Genomic DNA, 23204 nt, shown 5'->3' on the forward strand with positions numbered 1-23204 from the left:
CTCTCACTGCGTGGTGGGCGGGAGCCTGGGGCAGAGACCTGGGTCCATCAGCAGCAGGGGGCAGGATTGTGAAAAGTCCCGAGCTTGGGCCGGATTCCCCGCCGCCGTCCTGCCACCTGCCAGAGGAGTGGCCGGTGCTCATTCTGCTACTCACGCCCCAGGTTCTTCCCACCCTCACCTGGTGCTGACCGGGCAGTCATTTTTATGCACAACTTTATGTGGGGCTTGGGTGTCTCGGACACAAATACACAGCTTTGATCCCCAGAGTTTTCAGAGCAGGAAGCACAGGGAACCCCGAACCAGGCTTCATGGGGAGTGTGGACCTTGAGGTGGAGTCCCAGGGTGGGGGTGGTGACCAGCACTCTTGGGGGATTTCCTCAGGGAGCAACGCCCAAAGTCCCGAGTGTTCCTCACACCTCTCTGAAAAGAAAGGAGGTGGGTGTTCAGAAAAGGCAGACGTGGGGTGAAGAGTGAGGTTGAGGGCCCTTCCCTGCCACGGCCCCTGCTCTGGCACTGCCCTCCTATACCGACCCCTCCCCACCAGCCTCCTACTCTGACACCCCCTCCTACTCCATACTGGCCTTCCCCTCCGCTCCTTCCCACACCACTGTCAGCACTTACGATGTGGACAGCGGGGTGTCCAGCTGTACGATGTGGGGCCCTCGCATCCTCTGCAGTTGGACCCGAGTCAGCTTCCGAGGCCTGCTGTCCCTGGGTTCCGAGATGCCCTCAATCCTTTGGCTGGCCAGCTCCTCCCGGATCTCTCTGAGCATGTCCTCAGCCTTGAGGGGGCGAGGGGCGAGGGTCCGGCAGTGTCCTAGGAAGAGGGGCCCCTCTTCCTCATCCTCTGAGGATGCCCAGGGGCTTTCCCCAGCAGAGTCAGCGTGGGTGGGGGAGTGTGGGAGCTGCCCCCGAAGTTGGGCCCTGTGCAAGGTTTCCACGACCACGTTCTCTCCCACTGAGGTCCCATCATCTTCCTCAGACCAGGCTGGTGGCTCTCCCCGGGGAAGACTGCTTCCTATTCGGAGAGCCTCGCCGGGCAGTGCAGGCGTGCTTCGGCGCTGGGGAGCTTGGGGGTCAGAAGGCTGGGGGCGCCAAGTAACATCCCGGAGGTCCAGGGCAGAGAAGGTGTGGTAAGGGTGCCGCCGAAGGGCCCACGGGCGTAGACGGCTCAGCGGGGAGTGAGACCCCTTGGAAGAGATGGGAATCAGAGTGTTGTAGCCAGAGTCCGAGGTGTCATCTGGTACCGCGGGACTGTCTTCATCCGAGTCTTCTGTCACCACCAGGTGGGGGATGACCGTAGAGAACTCCAGAGTCCTACAAATTAATGAAGGGTCAGAGTCAGGTGCTAAGGGGTCAAGTTCAAGCCCAGGAGGTATCCCTTGATCACCCCATTCAGAAACGACCGCTCCAAACTTAAGTTGATGTCACCTTTACACTGCACTGACTGTTTTTATCATCTCTCTGGTGGGACTGTAGCCCCTGTAAGACATTTCAGCCACCTGGTCTGGGCCCTTGCGTGCAGTAAACACTCAGGTATTTTCTGAGGAGGCTCCTCCCACTGATGGATCTCCCCCCCCCCCCCACCTTAACCATGCTGTTGGACAGCTCCACCTGTTCAGGATGAACCTCTCACCCGCTGGGGATTTGGACTAAGCTGGTCCCTGCAGCTCTGACATTCTGCAAATCCGGACCGGTCTTTATTTTCCATTCATAGCCTGAGAAGCCTGCCCCTCTCAGGGAGTTCGGGCCTTTCAGCCGGTGCTGACCCTGGGCGGACTGACCTCGGCTGTCTCAGAGGCCCCTAGTACAGCTGGCGCTACTCTGCTCTCCACCTGCGGCGTGGGTTCCTCAATCTATTCCTAATCCCCCCAAGTGCTATCATACCACATTTCAGCCTTGTGGATTCCTCTTCCTTTGCTCCCTGCCCGCAGCCCACTTACTGTGGGAGAGCTTATGGTGCTGGTGGGTCTTACCTCCCCTCCACACTGCTCTGAGAGCCCACTGGGGAAGGCGTGGAGGGCCTGGTGCCCAGAGACTCCTGGTCCCTGTCCCTGTAGAGGGCCAGGAGCTCCCTCTTCTGTTGGACATATTCTTCTGCCTTCAGCTTTTGCAGGGTGGCCTGGGGTGGGAAGGTAAGATCCTCAGTTATTGCACACTTGCTGTATGCCAGGTACCGAGCCAAGTGCTTCACATACACTATCTCATTTAACCCCATACTTATCCTCAGAAATAGAGAGTGAGGTTAGTAACTGCCAAGATCATGCAGTAAGAAAGTAGGATAGAACCAGGATTTGAACTCTTGAGCTGGTCCTGGGGGTGGGTGGGCTGAGCAGAAGGCCCCCTTTCCTCCATGCACAGTTCTTCCTGCTTCTCTTGCCCCGCTTGGCAAGCCCTCTATCTAGCTGGTCTGCCCCCTCCTTCAGGAAGTCCTCCATGATTGGTGGTGATGGTGGTATAAGTCCTGGGTTCTCAGGTTACTCTTCCTCCTGAGACAAAAATGGTGGGTTGGGGCAGGCTTTGTCCCGTGCTGAACACTCGGCTGTCCTTCAGAGATGAAAGCAAGACTGTGTCTCAAAGGTTTGGAGAGAGGATTCATTTTATTTTCTGTCTTCCTCAATGTTTCCATAGAGATGTCATCAGAATAAAATAGTGACATCTGAGACGTGGTTTGCAGAGCACATCCACGTGTCTCCTTTGAGACACGTCATCACTCTGCAGGGTGAAGGCGTGGACAGTAGCCCATTTCACAGATGAGAAAACAAGACTTTGAAAGCTGAAGGCACTTGCTCGAGGTCACGCAGGTAGAGAAACAGGACTGGGACGGGGCCTCTCCCTGTGAGTCCCAGAGCAGTAGCCAGGCTATTTCCAGGGCAGCCTAAAAGGGTTCGTAGGTGGCTATGAAAGGGCGGTGCTTACTCGCTGCGGGAAGAGGAGGGAAGGCAGCAGGACCCCGGAGAGGCTGCAGGCAGAGGCTTGGCAAAGCGGGGAGCGGTGGCCACTGCAGGCAGCACCGAGGTCAGTACTCACTAGATGGACCTGTCCTTGTGAAAATACTGAAGCACTTCCACGCTGGTAAGCAAAGGGCTGCTGTCTGAGCCTCCCATCTCCCTTTCTTGGGACTACCCTGCCCCCCCTAGACCCAACAGCTGGAGGGATAACACCAGGCACAGCAGGAGACCTCGAAAACCCCCCTTCCAACACCCGACTCTGTCTGGCCGATGCCCATGCTACACTGGTTGCTAAGCATTTTGAATATCTTTCTGCCACACGCATCTGAACCAGCAACTTTTGGGCACCTGGACCTTCCTCAGGCTTCTCCAGAAACACAGTGGGTAGCTGGGTCAGTAAAAGAGACATGTTGGAGAAATGGTGAACAGGGAGAGGAAAATGACATCAGTGACCTGGGCTTCTCTTTCCACTTCTCCTTGTCCTGGCTCGCCAGTACTCAGTCTCATGAGTGAGAACACATTGCAAGGATTCTTAGCAGTCTCATAAGATTTGGTCTGTTGGCCAGAGTGAGGGATGACAGTTCCTGGGGGAAGGAAACCAACACCAAGCCAAGGCCTGGGACCTCTCCCTGTCCCCAGACCGCATCTCCCAGTTGTGTGGAGTGTGGGAGGGGCCATCCTTGGGGCTTGGAAGGGACCAGAGCACCCTGCTTGTCCTGCTGAGATGCCAGGCCCTTTGGCTCTACAAGACCCAAGTTCAGTTTTGTGTTTGGGATGTTCAGAATGGAGATAGTATGTGGAAGAAAAGGGCTGGAGGGGGTGGGGGGTGTCTGTGAGGAACATCCAATACCAGCATCTCCACTAAACTCACCTCTGGCCCTGCCTGAGGAAGAATCAAGGAGGCAGGGATCTCCGGTGCAGGGGGGCTGGGGCTGTTTGAAGGGCCCCCCAGCCACCCCAAAACCTCTCCAGCAACCCAGGAAGGGTTTGTTTAGCTTGGATGAGAGGAGACACGTGTTGGGGGCAGGGTGGGAAAGGAAGAGGAGACTGGTGCCAGAGCCAAAAGGTGACACCCCCACAAAGCTGGGGAGGGGGGGGAGTGGGAAAGAGGGAGGGTTCCCTAGACTCAACTCTCCTTCCTTTCCTTTGCCCGGGTGGGACACTGAAGCCTTGAGAGGAAAAGCCTCCTCTCCCGCTGGCCCTGGGTTTGCCAGCATTCCTTTCAAAGTCCTCCAGGAGATGAGGCCCTTGCCCAGTCAGCATCCAGGCCCCGGGCACCTCTGACCACGCAATGACAATAACAAACTTTATGGGGCGCCCATTAAGTGCTGGGCCTGGGCCAGACAGTATGCAAACATAATTCTCTAAACTATCTTGCGTGGCAGTTCTCCTTATCAGTGCAATTCCCCAGATGGGGACTGAGCTTCGAGACATGAAGTAATCTTCCAAGAACAGATAACCAGGGTTCGGAGTCCTCAGAGCCTGGCTCCTCCCCTCCTTTCATTTCTTGGCCTTCATCTCTAACAGCTCTTTCTGTTCCTGTCCCTGGTGTCTTTTCCTCTCCTCATTCCCTAAATATGGGCATTTCCTGAGGTTTAAGTCTCTCTTCTCTTGAGAAGCTCCTTTCCTCTAAAAGCTTAAGCCACAGTGGGTAGACCTACCAGGGATAAATCATCTGTTTCTGTGAGGGGAGAAAAAATCGTCTGACCCCTGGGGGTTGCTGAAGGACCCCTGGGTCTGGCCCAGGAGATACCCCACTGCCCTCTGCAAGTTTGCACAGACCGATGGTGATGAAGAGAGGGATTCTTTTAAGAATCTAGTGTGAGATAGGCTAATTTCAAAACTTTAGTTCTTCGTTTGCAAAGGGAGACCCGGGGCTTTGCGCATCAGAAGTGGCCTCCTTTTCTCTATTAGCTAGGAGTGAGACGTTGGGGGGGGGGGCTAAATTATTTTGCATAATAAAGGACCACCAATTTTTAGTGGTCTCCTGGGGGATCTAAAAGGAGAAGGGAGGCCAGCATCGCCCCTGACCCAGAACCAAAGGGAAAGGAGAGAGTTCTGATGGTGGGAGTGGTAAGGAAGAGGCCGCCTGCTGGTAAGGACCCCCATCTACTGCCCTGGTGAGCCTAGGGCTTGTCTCCGGTTTGTCCTCTATCCCATTCCTACCCAGCCGTCAGCACATCTCAACTAACTGCCCGCATGGTGTCAGTTGTCAGACACTGCGCCGGCCCCGTGGACACTGTGTTCGTGCTGGGGAAGGTGGCGTAGAGGGAAGGCCCCTGTCACACAGAGACAGGGCACTGGGAGCGGGCCCGAGCAGGCCCGATGGAGACCACTCTCACCGTGAGAGCCACCCCCACCTCCGCCCCTGTCCCCGCCTCTGCCTTCCTGGGAACCGGCACCTCCTTGTCCAGGTGTTTAAGGAAGCGGCAGAGGGCGCACTGTCTTGAGGTTCTGCCTTTCACCCCTAATTCATTCTTTTTTTTAACAGCAAAAACCTCATATTTCTCTTTTTGCTTTCCTCGTTCAAAATTTCTAATGCAGTATTTACACAGAGACTAAGCTCTGGGTTTTCTTTTCTCAAATGGGCTGTTCACGTTATGATGTGATGTCAGAGAGAGGAGAGTGAATGAATGTTTAAAGTTGTTTAAAGAACAGATTCCTCACATATCCTCAAAGGTTTCAGAAGCCCTAATCGACCAATGCACTAGCGACGAATCATTGTTATCTACTTATTAAAGCAAGCCCTACGAGGAACGCTAATTTGATTTAACCCCTTTAAAAATAATGAAGTTGTATTTTTTAGAAATAGTCTACAATAAGATTTCTTTCCTTGTTCAAAATGCCTCTCCTGTCTTTAAAATGGACGTATAATTGACATATAACATTATGTTAGTTTCAGGTTTACAAGGTAAGGATTCAATATATATATATCTATATATTGTGAAATGATCACCACAATAAGTCTAGTTAATGTCCCTCGCCATCACTGTTACACAATTTTTTTCCCTTGTATAATGAGAGCTTTAAGATTTATCTTCCCAGTAACTTTCATAGTTTATCCTCATTTCTCACCTGAACTCCGGGTCTGCGTTTCCATATTTCCACAAGCCTCCAAGATACCTCCACTCGGCTGTCTCCCGCTGACGCATTTCCAAAGTGCTTCTGTTTAAAACTGAGTATTGCTACCCTAGGAAACAACACCTCCCAGGAAGCGACAGCTAAACAAACAGGTAACCCTTTCTGAAGATTTCCTTTCTGTCCTGGGCGCCATCGCGGAAGCAGCCTTTGGAACAGGAGCCCCGGGGAGCAAACCATCCTTTCTCTTTGTGGAAGTGTCCTGGAGCTTTCCCCTAGGGCTGGCACCATGCTACGGGCTTAGTCTGAAGGATCTTTGAATCATCCCTCTGAAGCAACAACTGTTATTATGTATATCCACTGGCAGGTGAAGAAATGGAAGCCTAGGGAGGTCTCGTAACTCACCCAAGATCGCCCAGCTAGTGAGGGGTGAAACTGGTACCTGAGCCTAGATTTTCATGCATTCGGTACAGCTTTTAACCAGTTTCCCTAATTTAAAGATTTTTATATATTTACTTCTTTTTTTTTTTTTGAGAGAGAGAGAGAGGGGGGAAGGGAAGGGAAGGAGAAAGAGAGGGAGAGAAACATCACTGTGTGAGAGATACATAGATGGGTTGCCTCTCGCACATCCCCCCATGGGGACCTGGCCTGCAACCCAGGCATTTGCCCTGACTGGCAATTGGACCAGCAGCCTTTAGGTTTGCAGGCTGGCGCTCAATCCACTAAACCACACCAGCCAGGGCTGTCTCTCCTTTAGCTCTTATTTTCCCTCCTTCCCGCCCTCCCTCCCTTCCTTCTTCTCTTCCTTCTTTCCTTCCTCCCTTAAGGTGTCCCTAAGGCGGTGGCACTAACTCTCAATGTTTCACATCCAAAGTAGTGGAGTAAATCTCCTGCCACCAATCTCTCCCTCTCCTACCCACCTATTACTGCCACCTTACAATTCAAGATAACACACTGATTTCACCGCGGCATTCCCTTGCTCAAGAATCTATGGCGGCTTTCTCTTGTCAACCCAGTTCAGCCTAGTGTCGTCCGGTCCACACTGCAGCACTTGGGGTCCTGTAGAGCCTGGCCTCTCCATCACCGGCTCACATAAACCCTTTGCTCCAGGTTCAGACCGCCAAGGTCATTGCCCCAAACAAACTCAGCCTGACTACTCCTTGATTCTTCTGCTCACAGTCTTCTCATCCTTAAAAGCCCAACTCAAATCCCCACTCTCCTCTGGTCATTCTGCTCCTGCAGTGGGTTGAACAGTGGCCCCAGAAAGATAAATCTAGGTCCTAACTCCCAGGACCTGTGACTGTGACCTTATTTGGAAAGAGAGTGCAAAGATCCTGAGTTAAGGATCTCAAGGTGAGAGCATGCTGGATTTAGGGTGGGCTCTAAATCTCATGATCAGTGTCTTCATAAAAGACAGGAGAGGGAAATTTGGATACAGCAATGGTGAAAAGACAGAGGCAGAGGCGGAGAAGCCAAGGAACGCCTGGAGGCTGGAAGAGGTGAGGAAGGACTCCCCCTTAGAACCTTGGAGAGGAAGCGTGGCAGGCTGACACCTCGACTTCCGACTTCTGGCCTCCAGAACTGGGAATGAATGAGTTTCTGTTACTTTAAGCCACCCAGTCTGTGGCGTCAATATGGCTCCAGCTAGACTCTCTACTGAATTCCTCTAGCATTAATCACATAAATCTGCCCACGTCACTTCCCTGCTTGACACCTTCGCTGGTTCCCCATTGTCTGAAAGACAAAGTTCAAGTTCCTCAGGATGGGCACGCTGGCAGTGCCTGCCTCCCAGCCTCTCTGACTCTGTACCTGCCCTGTGCTTTGTGTCCTAGTGATACCTGTGTGTCTCCCAACACACACACACGCACACACACACACACACACACACGTTTCATATCTTTGACCTTTACACATTCTGCTTCCCCATTTGAAATGCTTTTCCTTCCCTCCCTGCATCCCTGAGATACTCCCACATGTTCCCAAACAGTGCTCCGAGACAGCGACTCTGCAAAGGCTTCTCAGCACACCTCCCTCGGGACTGCCCCTTTCCTAACCAACCCACCAGGTAGAGCGAATCATTCCCTCCTGGCCCAAGTTCTTACCTACGCAGGTTGCTGCGTTCCTACACTAATTGGTCTAGCTAGGCTGCAGTGCACATTCTCTGAGGACAGGAATGTCTTACTCTTTTTTGATGCCCTAAGCACCTACCTAGTGCCTGCAGCCAGCAGGGGCCCCATTTATGTCTGTTGAAAGGGGGACGTAGTTCAGAGATGAAGTGATTCAGGGTGTAGGAGCCTTTAGGGGGGTGCTGTCTTGGGCTCTCTTGGGGTGAGCTCAAGGCACTCTTCCGTGCTCTTACGGATGGATGGTCCAGGCTGTGTCTCCCTCTTGAGGACAGCCTGGGTCTGCATCCGCTGCAGCCTCTCTCGCCTCCTCTTCCCCTCCGCACTCCAGTTTCTGAGCTCCAGGGGCCCAGCCACCCCTTCCCACTCCTGGCTCTCACATACCTGGGCCTGCTGGGTCTTCTCTAGCCACCGGGCACAGTCTGAAGCACTGGGGCAGTGCACAATGAAGGCACTGGAGACGCACTGGAAGTCAGTAAGGTGGATCGCCAGGAAGCTGTCTGGTGGAGAACACGGTCTGCTTCAAGGGCTGGACTGTTTTGGAACCCCACCCCGACCCCTCTTTCCCCTTGCCAAGAGGGAAGGAGAAGAACGAGGTCCCGGCAGGACAGACATACTAGGGTCTCGGAGTGGTCGGCACACAAGCTTCTCCAGCATGAAGGGGGGGCGGATAACCTTGGCTTTGTCTGCCTTGCGTTGGGGCTTGGTCACCAGGAGCACATCAGAGAAGAGGAACAGGTAGGCGTCCAGCTGGGGGTGTGCACAGGAGAAAGAGGCAGGGTCAACTGGATCGGGGGGAAGGGTAGGACAGAGACGGGGGCTCATGCCTAAGTGCGCATGCCTAGGTGCACACGTGCACAGGGACAAGTGCACAACTGTGGAGAGCCGGAGGTGTCAGCTTGGTCCCTCCTCTCCCTTTACAGGCAGGGAAAGTGTCTGGCTCAGCCATACAAACAGAGCTTTAGCCAGAACCACGTCCTCTTCCCAGTACACAGAGAAGTGACCCAGACACACACACAAAATACACAAATATGGACACACACAAACGGACAAACACACACACACCTTTCTCCCATTTCCAGCTTCTCTGACTCCTGTCCTGCCTCCCATCACCTCTCCCTTCTCTTCAATCCATCTCTCATCTTCTCTGCTCCTGCCCACTGCTCCCTCACCTTCCCTTCTCGCCCCTCCTTCACTCTCACGGGTCCTTCCAGCAGCAGCTGCCTGGTGTGCTCAGGAGCAACGCCCAGCATGGGGGACAGCAGGTCCAAGGTGGAGAATGGACGCAGGTTCTGAGGGACACAGAGAGGAAAGGGTCAGGGGCCTGGGTAGGGCTCGTGACTGCCTCCCAGGCAAGGTGGTTCTTTGTTCTGTCCCCAGCACCGCCTCTTCCCATCGGTCCTCTGCTTAGAATTCCAGTGCCTCCTTTCCACTCTTTTGAACCCTGCTCCTGGGACGCTCACCACTGGGAAGGAACGATGGGTACACCCCTCTGTGGCACCTCTGTCCCTTCCCTCCAGGCTTCCGATTCATCCACTCTCCTGGGGACCTTGCTTTCTCTGAGCCCCTCCCCTCCCTCACCTTCTCCATCTCCTCGCTGGCCGGCTCCAGCACCTCATAGGGCCCGATGCGCTGGGCCGCAGCCACCAAGCTCTCCTGCTCCTCACCCTGGCGGACCTGCTTGTTGATGTGTCTCAGGAATGACTCCACAGCTGCAATCTAGGTGAGGGTGGGGTGCGGAAGGAGGAGCAGCTCAGCGCCTCACCCTGCGCGTCCCACCCAGTCTATGACAACCACCGCATCTGAACTCAGGGTGGCTGGTCGGTGCCACACTGTCACATACATGCGAGAAGAGAGAGCCCCAAGAGTTCCTGGAGAGCAGTTCCCACACACCAGCCCCCAACTCCAAAGGATGCGGCCCTGCCAGGCCCCCTACCATGGCTTTCAGGGCCTCCTGGGCTCGTGCTTCAGGGCTCCTCTTGAGAACAGCCTGCAGCAGCAGGGGGTACTTGGTGATGCGCTGGTGTGGCTTGATGAGTAAGTCGCCCAGCGTCTGCCTCCCTGAGCGCTTGTGCTTCTCACACCACTGCCAGGGGAGGTGGGCAGGGGTCAGCAGTCTGCAAGCCCCCACCTGCCCCACCCTAGTGATGGTCTCCCAACCCCTGGGGATCGGGAAGGGAGGGGGCCTAGTTGTCTAGGTCCACCCATCCGCCTTCCTGGAACACCCTCTCCCACCTGCACGAAGGTACGGAAGAGAGGATTATTGTCTTGCTGCTCCCGGGCATAAGCCATGGTCTGCTTCACTCTCAGGCAGTACTGGACATAGGGCTGGAACCGCTGGCTGAACTGGAGGGACAGATGATGGGTGGGGCAGGGAGCAGGCAGGGGAAGAAGGTCATGAGATACAGGCTTTGGCTGCAGAACATGGGGAGCAGGGGTGGGGGTGGGGGTGGGGTGGGTGATGGGGACAGCCTCTCATAGGCCCTTAGCTCCTGCCGATCCCTACCTCCCCTGACTGCCAGCCCTCCTCTGGGTTCCAAGGAGGAGTTGAAGCCTTGACAGGTCGACCTACTACTGCTCTCTGAGCTCCTGCCCACAGTCCCCCCCCTCCCCCCCCCCCCCCCCCCCCCCCCCCCGTGCCCTGCTCTCTGAATGTGCTCCTGCCATCAATAATTCAGCCGGCGTGTTTCAGGACACTGCAGATCCCATGTCACGGGGCAGAGGCGGGGTGAGCTGAGGCTTGCCCAGAAGCCCTGTCCTGCGGAAGGGGGCCACCTAAGGCTCCCAGGAGACTGTCTCCCGACCTTTTGACCCCATTCCAACTCTGCAAGGCCCACATATTCCTGGCTAGAAAAAACTGAGGAAGAAAGTCAGGTCCTGGATCTCCTGCTTTCTCTTGTTACACTTCTCCGTGCTCCCAGGACCCCTGTGGCCTTGACCTCTGATACCTCCCCTAGGCCCTGTTCTTGCTCCCAGCTGTTTGTCAATGGATGTCTAGCTAAGAAGTAAGAACTTATAGTTGATAAGAGCTTAGAATAACTCTTCCCTGAGACAGTTGCATTCCCATGTGGTAAGGGTCTCCAGAAGCCCAAGGAGCCTCTGGAACAGAGGTCATACTTGTCGAGCAAAGGGCAGGAGATATTTTGGGGTAGGGGCTATGCCCTTGGACCCCCTCAAGCCATGGAAGGATTCCAGTTGTACAGACATGCCCTGCAGACAGGGGCCCATGGGCTCTTGCAGGCCTGCTTCTCCTAGCCCTTCGCCATGACTCACCGCCAGGAAGCCATCTTGCATGCTGACAGGGTCCAGAGGCAGGCCCGAGGTCCGAGTCTTCTCCAGCATAGGCTTCAGCACCTCTTCCCAAAAGCTCCGGTGGGCTCGAATCAGGCTGGGGACATTTCCGAACAGGGTCTCAGCTGACACCTGGAGGAGGGAGTAGAATTTAGCAACGTGCCTTGGCAGGTCACTGTTAGGGATCGTTGGCCTTGGCCAAGCAAGAACTGCTAAGCTTGGTTGGTGGGTGGTGGGTGGGGGAGGGGTGGAAGCCACGGCCTGCTTGGGGTCTAGAGTGAGAAGGTGAGTAAGGAGGGCAGGTGGTGTCTTAGATTACAGAGCAGTAGAAAGTCAGACCAGGCAGCCTGGAGGGCTCTCTGAAACCCCACCCCCAACCTCCTTCCCCTCCCCCACTCCTGGGGCTCAGAGCTTGGGATGTACCAGGCTCCCTTCCTGAGCTCCTACTCACGTCTGTCAGCAGTCCTACCCGCTGCAAGTTCAGCAAACCAGCCGCTAGAAGCTAGATGCGTGGAGAGATGAGGGTGTCAGTGCCTGACCTCTTCCTTTCAGCCTAGCCCTTTAAGGTAGCACCATCCCCAACTTCAGTATTGCTAACCTCCCTCCCCCAGCAACCCTGTCCCTCTGGTCTGGGAGGCCTGGGGAAGACGGGTATATGGCTGAGGACGGGGCCACAGCTGTGTCTGAGGGAGACTCACATCGGTCATGATCTTGAGCTTTTGTATATAAATCAGTTCTGTGGTCAGTAACTCCCAGAGCGCTTCCTGCTGGTGGCAAAGCTCCCGGCTCATCTCCTGGGGTGGGGATGGGGCTGGTTCAGTTGGGGAACAATAACAAGAACAGCAGCAGCATTCATTAAATGCTACTGGGTCTACTTCATAGATGACTTTTTAATCCGCAAACCAACTCTCCTGTTATAGGTGTCATCCCCACTTTACAGGTAAGGCGACGGAGGCTCAGTGAGGTTTGCTGCCACGACCAAGGTCTCACTAGTAAGTGACAGAGCTGGGACTTGAACCTGGAGCAAAATGTCTTCAAATGCTTTCCCTATGTGACCTGAGGCCTTTCCCTTGGGAAGAGGCGGAGATGAGATGTGTGTATTTGTGTCCGTGACCCCACGGGGACAGACTGTGTTGCAGGCCCACCTTGTACGCAGGCACCAGCTCCTTCCAGGACTTCTGGACGGTCAGGCTACTGTCGCTGCCCTTTCCTATCTCCCAGTGCTGCCGATCCTCAGGGGGCAGGCGGGGCATCCCAAACATGCTGAATGTATACAGCCTCATCTCCAGCTCGCGGGCCTTCGTGACTTCCTGGTGGAGTTGGGAAGGGGATCAGCCGTGGCCACGCCCTGGACGCCCAGCCCAACGGGCCCAGGGAGGACTGCACGCGCGCATGCGCGTGTGTGTGTGTGTGTGTGTGTGTGCGTGAGCACTGAGTGTGCGTGAGGACATGGAAGCCTGCAGCTGGGGTTACAGGGACAAGTGTGTTCCTGGAATGTGGATGGAGAGGCACTGTGGTCTGCAGAAAGGTCCTGGGTGGAGGAGTCTGACCTGGGCTCCCTGGCTGGGAAGGTGCCTTCCCAGGAGTCTTTTGAGACAGAACCTTTTGGAGGGTCTTCAGGTGGAGACCAGAACAGGACTTACGAAACCTGTGGTCTCAGGTAGCATTTGGACATTTGTCCATAATGTGGACATTTTTATGAGGCAGCACGGCTTAGGGATGTTTTCCTGAGAAGGTCTCCAGACAGAGCCAGGCAGCTTATTGGAGAGGCTGCCTGAGCTCTCAGCTCTGAGGTCTGTGGAGGACACCACGGCTCAGGCTGTAAGCCTGCTGATGGGAGCAGAGGGACCCCTTACCTTGAGTTTGGGGGAGTAAGGTGGGCCGGCCCCAAAATGGCCTCCATGCCTCTTCTCGGGCTCTGATTCTCGCAACCTCCCGGGAGACAGGGCACGGGCCTGGCCAGAACCCTTGACAAAGGGGACATAGTCGTGGAGGTGTAGGCGACTGGGATCCTGAGGGAAGAGCAGAGCAAGTTCTGAGGGTGTTGCCTCTATTCCCCCAGAAGTCCCATGGAGGTAGTGGGGGCCAGTCTTCGCTCCAGATGGCACCCCTCACCCGTGTAAGTTGAGCTGACTCACTGCTCCCCTCAAACCAGTTTGGTGTGAGCCGCTCCTGCCCTGAGTCACAGTGGCTGCTGCCAGAGAAGCTAAATGGGTTGGGCAGGGACACGCCAAGCTGGCTCCTCAAGTGGGCCCAGGGGCAGAAGGAGGGACCTCCTGCAGAGCAGTGCACAGGTACTCACACGCCTGGGCTCCGGAGTGTGTCCCCCTATACCCGCCCACTCGTGTGCACTCCCTGTACCACAGGCTTGCATGCATGGGGGCCACAACACACTCTGTCTGGGCCCCTCACAGCTTCTCTGGTTTGCAAACAAACCCCCATGTCCGTGGGGATGAGGGCACACACTTGTGTGGCACCCCCAGGGGCAGGCAGCCTGTGTCCTGTCCTATGGGCAGCAGCCACCCTTCCGTGTGAGAGGTTGAGGCTGTGGCCACAAGTCTCCTCCCGGACAGGCCTGGTCACATTCCTTGATCAGCCTGTGGCCTGATTTACCCCACAGACTTCTTATTCTCCCTTTCTGCCCTCAGCCTGGGAGAGTCCTCAGCTGGCCTCCCTGACTCCTCCGACCAAATTCTCCTCCAGTAAGGCTGAGGACACCTCCAGCTGGAAGCAGAATGGTTCTCTAGGTAGAGGGAAGCCTGGAGGCTGAGGGAAAGACCGCTGGCCTCCACACGCCTTTCACTGGTCAGCACTGGAGGCAGGCCAGGAGGGTGGAGCCCAGGGAGCCCCCACATCCCTCCCCACTTTCAGAGTAGGGACACCGTGAACCTTTGCTCTTCCTTCAGACCTGACTCAGAGCCCACAGACTCCTCCCACACGGAGGTGGGAGCCTGTGAGGGGCCATCCCCAAAGCTTGGCGGAGTGCTGGAGTTCCACAGCTCCCTGCCTAAGACCTGTCTAACAGCACCTCCTCCAAGGGCCTGGCTCCTCCTGGCTCACTGCCTCCAGTGCCCCATCTGCCCGGGATGGGTGTGGAGTCCCGGGAGTGTGGCCCAGCACGGCCTCCCTCTCTCTCCCAACCCAGGAAAGAAGGTAGGGTGAGGGATAGGAATAGAGCAGCCCACGAACCTATAAAAGGCGGAGACTCGAAAGCTTGGGTGTCCTCCCTCCTGCCCCACCCAGGTCATTTTCGGGACACAGCCTGGACTCACCAGCATGGGGCCTCTTCGGGGATAGAGACTGCCAGCAGGACTCTGGGCAGAGACCCGATGCTGGCCCCCATAAGTCTCAAGGTGGGAGTCCACAAGTGTTCGGAGGGGAAGCTCATACGGAGGACCAAAAGCCCGCATCCCTTCTCTTCTAGGTCACCTCCAAATGTTCATAGCTCCAAGGTCCAGGAGAAAGGGGGTCCCCTGAGGCTGCAAAGAGAAAAATGAAGGAATGGAAGGGCCAACCTTGACAGGCGGCTGGCACTAGGCCCTAGACCAAGGTGGAAGAGGAGGGAGAAAGTCAGGGGCTTAGTCACTTGTTGGGAGAGCATGGCTACCTCATCTATCTATGACTTGGTAGGGGTGGGAGAAGCACATTCGAGCACATGTGTGAACAGTTGGCGGATAAGCCCCGCACTGGCCTCAGATGATGCCGTAGTCCTAAGAGTAGCTGGGTGCGAGGGCAATAGACAAGTCCCCAGGTTCCTGGATGCCCCCAGGTGGGGGATTCCCTTGGCGCTTAGTTCCACCCTCTCTTTCCCCATACACAGCCCAGGGAAAAGCTGCTGGGGGGTCCTGGGGACAGGGCAGGGGGCTGCCTGGACCTGCCACCTGTTTTTGTACAGCCTGCAGGCTGACAATGCTTTTTATATGTTTAAATAGCTGAAAAAAATCAAAAGAAGAATACTATTTCATTACACAGAAAAATGATATAGAACTCACATTTCAGCGTCCATAAAGAAAGTTTATGGACGCACACAACCACATCTCCCGGTTTACTGACCATCTGCTACTGCTTTTCGGGTACTCCGACAGAGGTTCAATGCATACACTCCAACACCTAAATATTTCCTATCTGGCCCGCTACTGAAAAGTTTGCCCACCCCTTACCTGTGGACCCTCCTGACTACAGACAAGGACATGAGGGAGGGACAGCTGTCAAGCTCGAGTTGAGCCAAGCTGAAGGAGGGTCTCTGTGGTCTTGAGCTACATTTGGTCTTCCCCAGCCTCTGGGGCCAGTTCTGTGGAGTTGGGGGCCAGGTGTGGGGCTCCATCTCATGCCCCTCCATCTGGGTAGAAGACCCACCTTCTGAGTGGGCAGAGGCCTCTTAAGCAGCTGCTGGTTCCCATCCAGGTGGGCCTGCGACCCCTGATCCTCCCTCCCCTCACTTTTTCTCTGATGTTTGATTAGGGAAGAAAAGCAGTCAGTCTTCCAGGCCCTCTCCCAGCACCTCTCCCTCTTCCCTCGCTCTCTTCCTACCCACGGTCCTTTTTGATCTTTGACCCGGCTTCCCAGCGTCTCTCGCCCCCGAGCCCCCCCCCCCCAACGCCTGCCCGCCCCGCCCCCGTTCGCTTACCTGTGCTTACAGGTGTCCCGGCGCCAGCCAGCCACGCTGCCGCCCCCGACCACCGGGCTCACGCTTGCCGACGGCTTGCCCAGCGATGCCAGCCCCGCTGCCCGGCCTGGGTCTGGGACCGAGCGGCCCGTCGACCCGGGCAGCGCAGCGCAGCTCAGGGCCCGGCGGGAGGGAAGGTGGCGAGAGAGGGGCGGGGACGCAGGGAGGCTCCGCCCTCTCACCGTGGGCACCGGACCCGCTGCGCAGTGAGGACGCCCGTGGAGCCTTGGGGCCTGAGGAGTCCCTGCTCCAGACGCAGCCACCACCCTCCCGGGAAGGAGAGCTCGCTTCGCGGGGTGCCCGTTCCCCTCCTTCCTTTGCACCTGAGCTCACCACCCACCCAGCAAAAGCGGAAGGGCTGGAGCCGCGCGTGCACCTTCAGGTCCACCCCTCTCGGCCAGACCCCCGGGGGGCGCCAGAGTACTGAGGCATAGATCCCGGGCTGGGTATGCTGGGCGCTGCGGCGAGGGGAGTGAGAGTGATGTTTCCCCTCCTCCACCCCCTGCCACGTCTTCCTCATTTGACCTGGTAGGGGAGCAGGGCAGCCAACAGAAGGAACTCGTGGCTCAGAGACCCTAGGGCCCTGGTGAGGCTGTCTGGCTTGAAATCCAAAGTGTGACCCTTATCTCTCACTTCCCTGGTCATCTGTGGAAGGCTGAACTTGGCCTTTGGTCCAGGGATGCACCGGGTGCCAGGCTCCTGACCCAACACTTCTCCCCTTACCTGGGATTGGGGTGGGAGGGCAGGAGCATCAGATGGGGGCACCTCACGCTGCAGGGCAAACGGGCACAGCCCAGGCTTCACAGGGGCTGTCCCAGCACCCACAGCAGCTGCTGAAACAGACCTGTTCACGGAAGGGCACTTGTGCACGATGTAGGACCTCGTTTCCACATCCCTAAATCGTGACGGAAGCCGTTGATACTGGGAATCAGAGGTGTCCACGAACATGTGATCATTGTAATCTCAGGATAGTGAAGCCAAAGGCCCTGTGATAGGGGCAGGTAGGTCTGAGTGCCCCCCCCACCCCCACCCCATCCTGTGGTCTTCCTCCTGCGAACTGGCTATGCAGGGACTGGCACAACTTCCTACATTTGTAGAGCATTCTGAAATTCGCAGAACACTTTCAAAAGCATAATCTCGTGTCCCCAGGAGTAAGATCTCCACTCTCCTCTCCTGTCTGGTATTTGGGGGTCCCACAAGGAGGAACCCCCCAAACAGGAATTACCTCCTGGGTGGTGAGCCCCTTGTAGTACAGGCTTCCCCCACTAGGTGAGTGATCAGGGAATACATCTGTATCCGTGTACCACCAGCTGGTGTCATTGTGAGAGGCTGCGTTAAGCCTCCGTGAATTTTTTTCTTTGAAGACTCAAAGCATTTGCCCATTTCATTATGGGTGAGCTCACCTGCCCACACCACCCTGAGTGTTTAGCAGTTTTTGACCAAAAAATGGCATGACCCCTGTGCTCCATCCTCCCTATTCACCCGATCTTTCGAGTGACTTTTTTTGTTTCCCCTGGGTGAAAAAATCCTCGAATGGAAACATTTTGCGATACGGAAGAGGCAAAACAAAAAATGGCAGAAGCACTAAAAGGCATCAAAATTGAAGAGTTCAAAAACTGTTTTGAGCCGTGTGAAAACGTCTTGATGGGTGCCTTGCATCAAATGGAGAGCACTCGGAAGGTGACTGAAGTTCGAACATGTAAGAATAAGTATACAATTTTTTAATAAATAAGTTCCAGTTATTTTTGGTCCCCTCCTTGGGTTAAACACCTAAATAAACAGAAGCGTTTTAGTTCTCACTCTGACAACTCTGTTTGGTTTGGGAGAGGAGTCTTTCACATTCGTTGATTTCTAATTGCGCCTGCCTTCCTCGTTGCCCTTCAGTCTTCTCTTTTTCTGAGCTTGCTGATGTGTGATTGCTCTGTTGGTTCTGAAGAGCTCTCTGTACCGCTTGCCCCTGCACCCTACCTCCTGCTTCCTTCCTCCCAGTGGCTCGGAGGGTTTGGGGGCAGGAGCTGCAGAGGAGAGAAGCCTTTTTCTCTTCCCATTCATTGTGTGTGTGGGTCTTTTATCGCTACCCTGTTTTCTGTTGTTGAGAGAGAGAGAGAGAGAGAGCGAGCATGCCTGCAATTGATCCTGGAATGACAAGGGTAGCAATGAGGGAAAAAGAGCTAATAATAAACCAGGAGGTGGTGATTACTGGCAGTATTAAATGATGCCCCTGAGAGAGCTGGTGCCAAGGATCCCTAGATTCTCCTCCCAATGTCTCCCTCAAGGAGAGGGAAGGAAGAGTAAGAGGGAAATTGAAGTTGAGAGAACACCAGAGACAAGCCTGGACTCACAGCACCCTGGAGCGAGCTGGTGGGCTGGCAGGGTGGACCTGGGAAGAGTTAGTCTTTTCACTTCCCTCAAGGCTGGGATCCAATCTCCACCTACTGCCCCAGGGCCTGTCTTCAGCCTCCCTGAGAGCAGCGTCCAGGGAGGAGAGGTTCCCAGGAAAGCTGGAGTCTTAAAGCTGGAGGTGTGGCTGGTGTGTGTGTGGGCTGGGGTAAGGGACGGCTCTGTTCTGGCCTCCTTGTCAGACTGTCACAGCCTCTGTGTCCCACAGTCCCTTCTGTGCTGTGGGGAGAAGACACACGTGGTGGGCTGAGGGGGGCACAGCTGAGGGAGTTGAATGAAGCCTGAAGAACTGGGGGGTTGGGGGGTTGGCTCCTGCTGAACAGCCCTGGGGAGCACCTGGCCCTTGTCCTAGACAGGGGACCTGGACAGTTGTCTTTCTTTCTGGCTGGTCCCAGACTTACCTCACATCTTGTTTTTTTTTTTTAATTTTATTTATTTAGTTTTAGACAGAGGAGAAGGGAGAAAGAGAGGGAGAGAAACATCAATGTGTGGCTGCCTCTTGCGCACCCCACTGGGGACCTGGCCCACAACCCAGGCATATGCCCTGACTGGGAATCGAACCAGCAACCCTTTGGTTTGCAGGCCGAGCTCAATCCACTGAGCCACACCAGCCCGGGCTTTACTCACATCCTTAGATTGAGTCCTGTCCCTTCTCCACGTCTCAGTTTTTCTCCCAGGGCAGATACCCCTCGTCAGGCCCCCAGCTCAACCCCACAGCTGATGAGCAGGTGTCTGTCCGAGATCAGAACTCTGAGGATCAAAAGCTTCTCTCTGATACAGCAGGTGGGTAACTTTCTGGGGCTGGCACAGGGGCCTCCAATCTCTTCTGCCTTCTCTCACAGGAAGTCTGAGCTCTGCCTGGCACCTCTCAAGGCAGGGCTGAGCCATCTGGGTAAGTGAGGCGCGAGCAGGTGCTCGCACCTGGAGGCAGTTGACAGGAAAAGTGTCTTCCTTGGCCCAAACTGGGGGAGAGGGGAAACTGAGGGCTCAGTTTGGGAGGAACCAGAGCATGTGAGGCAGATAAAACCAGGAGGCCAGGCCACTGGGCACAGTTGCCAGTACCTTAGATCAGAACTAACACTTTCTTCCTTTCCTTTTTTCTTCCTCCCCGCTCCAGTCCTTCTACACTTATTGATTGGCAGTGTTTATCTGTGCAATATATATAGAATATGTATTCCTAGTATATAGAATATGCATTCCTAGTCTGAGGGATAGTCCTATTCCTAAAATGAGAGACGGCCCCTGACCTCCAGGAGATTACAGACTAATATGGGGAGACAGACAGACTAATGGTGAACAGAACGTTGATATATGTTATACACATAAAGAATGAACCAAGAACTGTGGGAATACTTTGGAGGGACAAATAACTACATAAGGGAGTCAGGAACTCTTCAGGGAAGAGGTGAACTTTGTGCTGGGATTTTAAGGATCAGTAGGAGTTTGCTGGGTAGAGTAGGAGGGAATGGCATTTCTGGAGAAGGGAACAGCACGAGCGAAGATGCAGAAATGTAGAGAAGCAGGGTTAAAAGGAGGAGGGGAGCGCAGGCTTTCTCAAAGGCCTCCTGAGAGTCTTCCCTGGTGGATTCCTGGAGACGTTCCATCTTCCAAGCAGCTGATCTCTGGGTCATGATTTAGGAGGACAAACCCTCTTCCCGGCCTCCACAAAAATTACTTCTGCCTTTCACCTGCCACTCCCCCACTCCCCCCCCCCCCCCAGAGATACCCTTCGAATGGGTCTGGCTTCCTTGATTCCATGCCTTTGCTAAGCACTTTACCTCAGCTGGCACAATGCTCTTGGCCCCTTGTCTTCCCATCGCCACTTCTTCCTCCTTCAAGGTCCTTCCTATGGTCTGCAACCTTCAGGAAACTTGCCCCGAGGATCCCCCAACCAGAGGAATCTCTTTCCTCTGTTTTTTTTTTTTTTAATATATTTATTTATTTATTTATCTTTAGAGGGGAAGGAGAGAGGGAGAGAAACATCATGTATGGTTGCTTTTCGTGCGTCCCCTGCTGGGAGTGGGCCTGCAGGGAACCGGCCTGCAACCCAGGCATGTGCCCTGACTGGGAATCGAACCACGATCCTCTGGTTCGCAGGCCCGCGCTCAATCCACTGAGCTACACCAGCCAGGGCTCCTCTGTTTTTTTTTAAAGATTTTATTTAGAGAGAGGGGAAGGAAGGGAGAAAGAGGGGGAGAGAAACATCAATGTGTGGTTGCCTCTCACATGGCCTGCACTGGGGACCTGGCCCGCAACCCAGGCATATGCCCTGACTGGGAATCGAACTGGTGACCCTTTGATTCACAGCCTGAGCTCAATTCACTGAGCTACACCAGCCAGGGCCCTCCCTGTTTTTAAATGCCTTGGCCATGGTGTTTCTTTAAAAGGCATCACTCTTCCTTAGTAGATGAGTGGATAAAAAAGCTGTGGTACATTTAGACAATGGGATAAAAAAGGAAGAAAATCATACCTTTTGTGATAGCATGGTGGACCTGGGAAACATGATCTTAAGTGCAATAAGCCAGTCAGAGAAAGACAAGTATCATATGATTTCACTCATATATGGAATTTAATGAATAAACTGAACTAATAAGCAAAATAGACACAGGCTCATTGAGAGCAAGCTGAGACCTCTGGGGAGGGGATGAGGGATTGAGCAAAAAACAAAGAGGACGCATGGACACAAACAACAGTGTGGTGACTGAGGGCCGGGGAAGGGGGTGGGTAAAGGTGGAAGAGAGTGTAGGAGGGATGAATGATGATGGAAAAAATGCAATGAGAATGAACTATTCAAAAGAGAAAAAAGGTGTCACCCTTTCTCTGCCCATCACTGTTGCATTTATATGCCTTGAGAGCAGAGACCAGCTCCTTCTGGGGTCTGGGCACCTTGGCCTGGGGTGACCAGAAGTCCACAGAGTTAGATGTTTAAGGCTCTGAGTCAGTATTGAGCTGCATCGACTTGCTAGAATCAGATAGAATCGACATTTAGGTGGATGTACCTACTCTGTCATCTGCCTTTGCTTTTTAAATACCTGGAATTCTTCCCTAACTTCATTTTGGCTTTCCTGGTTCACTACTATATCTTCAGCATTTCTTTGGTGCTCCTTCTAAAAGTTTCTGTCCCTTTAGGACAAACACGCCATGTAAGTTTTAGCTTGCTTGCAGGCCAGTTCTGATGGATTACTGTGGTTTCCCTAGAATATTATGTTAAGGAAGATTCTGTGGGTTATTGGAGCAGGGAGCTCCAAAGAAAGAGAGCTAATTAGAAAGGCTTAGCAACGCCTGCCTTTTCCTTTGAAATCCCAGACCTCTGTCCCCCTCCTCCCTTGTCCAGAATGGCACATAAACGTCACCTGCCTAAAGCCTCTTTGGTTCTCATATATTATGGCACCCCCACATGTGCATCGTAATAGGTTTTGGACATTTCCCCTCTGTTAATCTGTCTCCTGTTAATTTAATTATTATCCTAGCTAAAGGAATTTAGAAGGTGGTAGAAAAGTTATGTTTTTGCACCCTCCCACTTTCAATAACAGATAAACTTCAAAGTAACATTTTTTACAACGGACTCTCTTAAAAGCATTATATTTTACCTGGAATTTCATCCAGGAAACACCAGTTATACAGTGGGCCCCTGGCACCCCCAACTGGGACACAAGGGCCCCTTTGCAGAGTGAGTCTCCGAGGCTCCGCTTGGGGAACCGCCCAGCGACCTTCCTGCTCGGACCCCTTCATCCCCGCGGAGCTGCTGCTGTCTGTGCACTTAAACAGTACGTTCGAAGGACACGATGCCAGTACCATGGATGTAAACACAAGGAAACGAATCATGTTATTTAACCTCTCTACTTGTACTTTTAGTTAGTGTTTAAATTTTAAAACAGTAAAATGGAGGGAAAATTGCAAGTTGGACTATTTTTGGTTGGTAAGGGCAAACATGAAACGGAATCATTTCATTTCGTTATTGTAGTGTTACAAAATGACCCATGCCATTGGCAAGCGCTTTAGGTCTACCTGAGCCTCTCCTCGCTCCCACATTTCATTCAGCTGTAATGCTTGGAATGTCAAAGCTTCATGGCCCCAAACAAAAAGACACCAAAATATCAGTTTTGGTGAATTCTCTTTTAATGAAATTAGCACAGACATGTGGTAGGCCTTTAGGTCTTCTCTGCCCTGTATGCATTTTTGTTATGGGTTGAATATAAAGTTAAAAAGAAGATATTTTGGCCTATGTTGGAAGGTTCTGGATTCAGATACAGAGTGCGGCAGCAGTCATGATGATGGCGTTGATTTCCATTGGCCCCAAACTGCCCAACAGCGCCCGCTTCCGGATGGAAAAATCCCTTGAGCACGAAGCAATGAAATACTGAAAGCGATGGTACCTTACATTACGCAGGTGACAAACTCATGGTAGAGCTCCGTGTCTTACCTGTTTAGTTTCGACATATTCATGATTCTTAAAAAGCACCCAGGCGATGTCTATCAGCTACTGAGTGCGCTCCTTGCCCTTGCTCGGTTCTCAGTGGTTAGAAAGAGCTTGCCCAGCACTTTCAGCCACCCTGTCTGGGTCTCTTCTCATGTGCATATCTGCGAGTCTTCAAAAAAAAAAAAAAAGAGGAAGTGAAAGTTTCACATTTACTTTCAACAGATGATTGTGGCATTTTTAAGTAAAAGGAACATACATCAGAGGCACTTTAGTGT

The 23204-nt window shown here is 53.8% G+C and overlaps 1 protein-coding gene across 3 annotated transcripts; it reads right to left on the reverse strand.

Moving 5' to 3' along the window:
• Positions 1-196: 196 nt before the first annotated feature.
• On the reverse strand, positions 197-16249 carry PLEKHG6 (pleckstrin homology and RhoGEF domain containing G6). Of its 3 annotated transcripts, none has more exons than XM_037068561.1 (17): positions 16071-16249; positions 14716-14922; positions 13300-13455; positions 12589-12753; positions 12142-12237; positions 11895-11945; positions 11426-11575; positions 10388-10498; positions 10089-10238; positions 9734-9871; positions 9325-9444; positions 8770-8902; positions 8537-8652; positions 6027-6116; positions 1977-2122; positions 622-1317; positions 197-420 (listed from the first exon to the last, which is right to left on the reverse strand). In XM_037068561.1, exons 2-17 carry the CDS (start codon positions 14851-14853, stop codon positions 411-413), a joined length of 2466 nt encoding a protein of 821 aa, XP_036924456.1. In that variant the 5' UTR covers positions 14854-14922; positions 16071-16249; the 3' UTR covers positions 197-410. The 3 variants fall into 3 exon arrangements, with proteins under 3 accessions (XP_036924456.1, XP_036924457.1, XP_036924458.1); XM_037068562.1 differs by lacking the exon at positions 16071-16249 and adding an exon at positions 15604-15761; XM_037068563.1 differs by lacking the exon at positions 6027-6116 and having other exon boundaries at positions 16071-16248.
• Between the last annotated feature and the right edge of the window lie 6955 nt (positions 16250-23204).

This window comes from Sturnira hondurensis, unplaced genomic scaffold (genome assembly GCF_014824575.4).
Source record: "Sturnira hondurensis isolate 20B ecotype Veracruz unplaced genomic scaffold, ASM1482457v3 Scaffold0017436, whole genome shotgun sequence".
NCBI lineage: Eukaryota > Metazoa > Chordata > Mammalia > Chiroptera > Phyllostomidae > Sturnira > Sturnira hondurensis.

Bases quoted from the DNA above. Each gene is read 5' to 3' on its own strand.
- PLEKHG6 (XM_037068561.1), bottom strand. From the start codon at position 14,853: ATGCGGGCTTTTGGTCCTCCGTATGAGCTTCCCCTCCGAACACTTGTG. The intron at 10,499-11,425 runs GTGAGTCATGGC...CTGTCCCTCCAG, and splicing joins TGCAAGATGGCTTCCTGGCG to TTCAGCCAGCGGTTCCAGCC. The intron at 6,117-8,536 runs GTATGTGAGAGC...AGTTTTAAACAG, and splicing joins AGAAGACCCAGCAGGCCCAG to AAGCACTTTGGAAATGCGTC.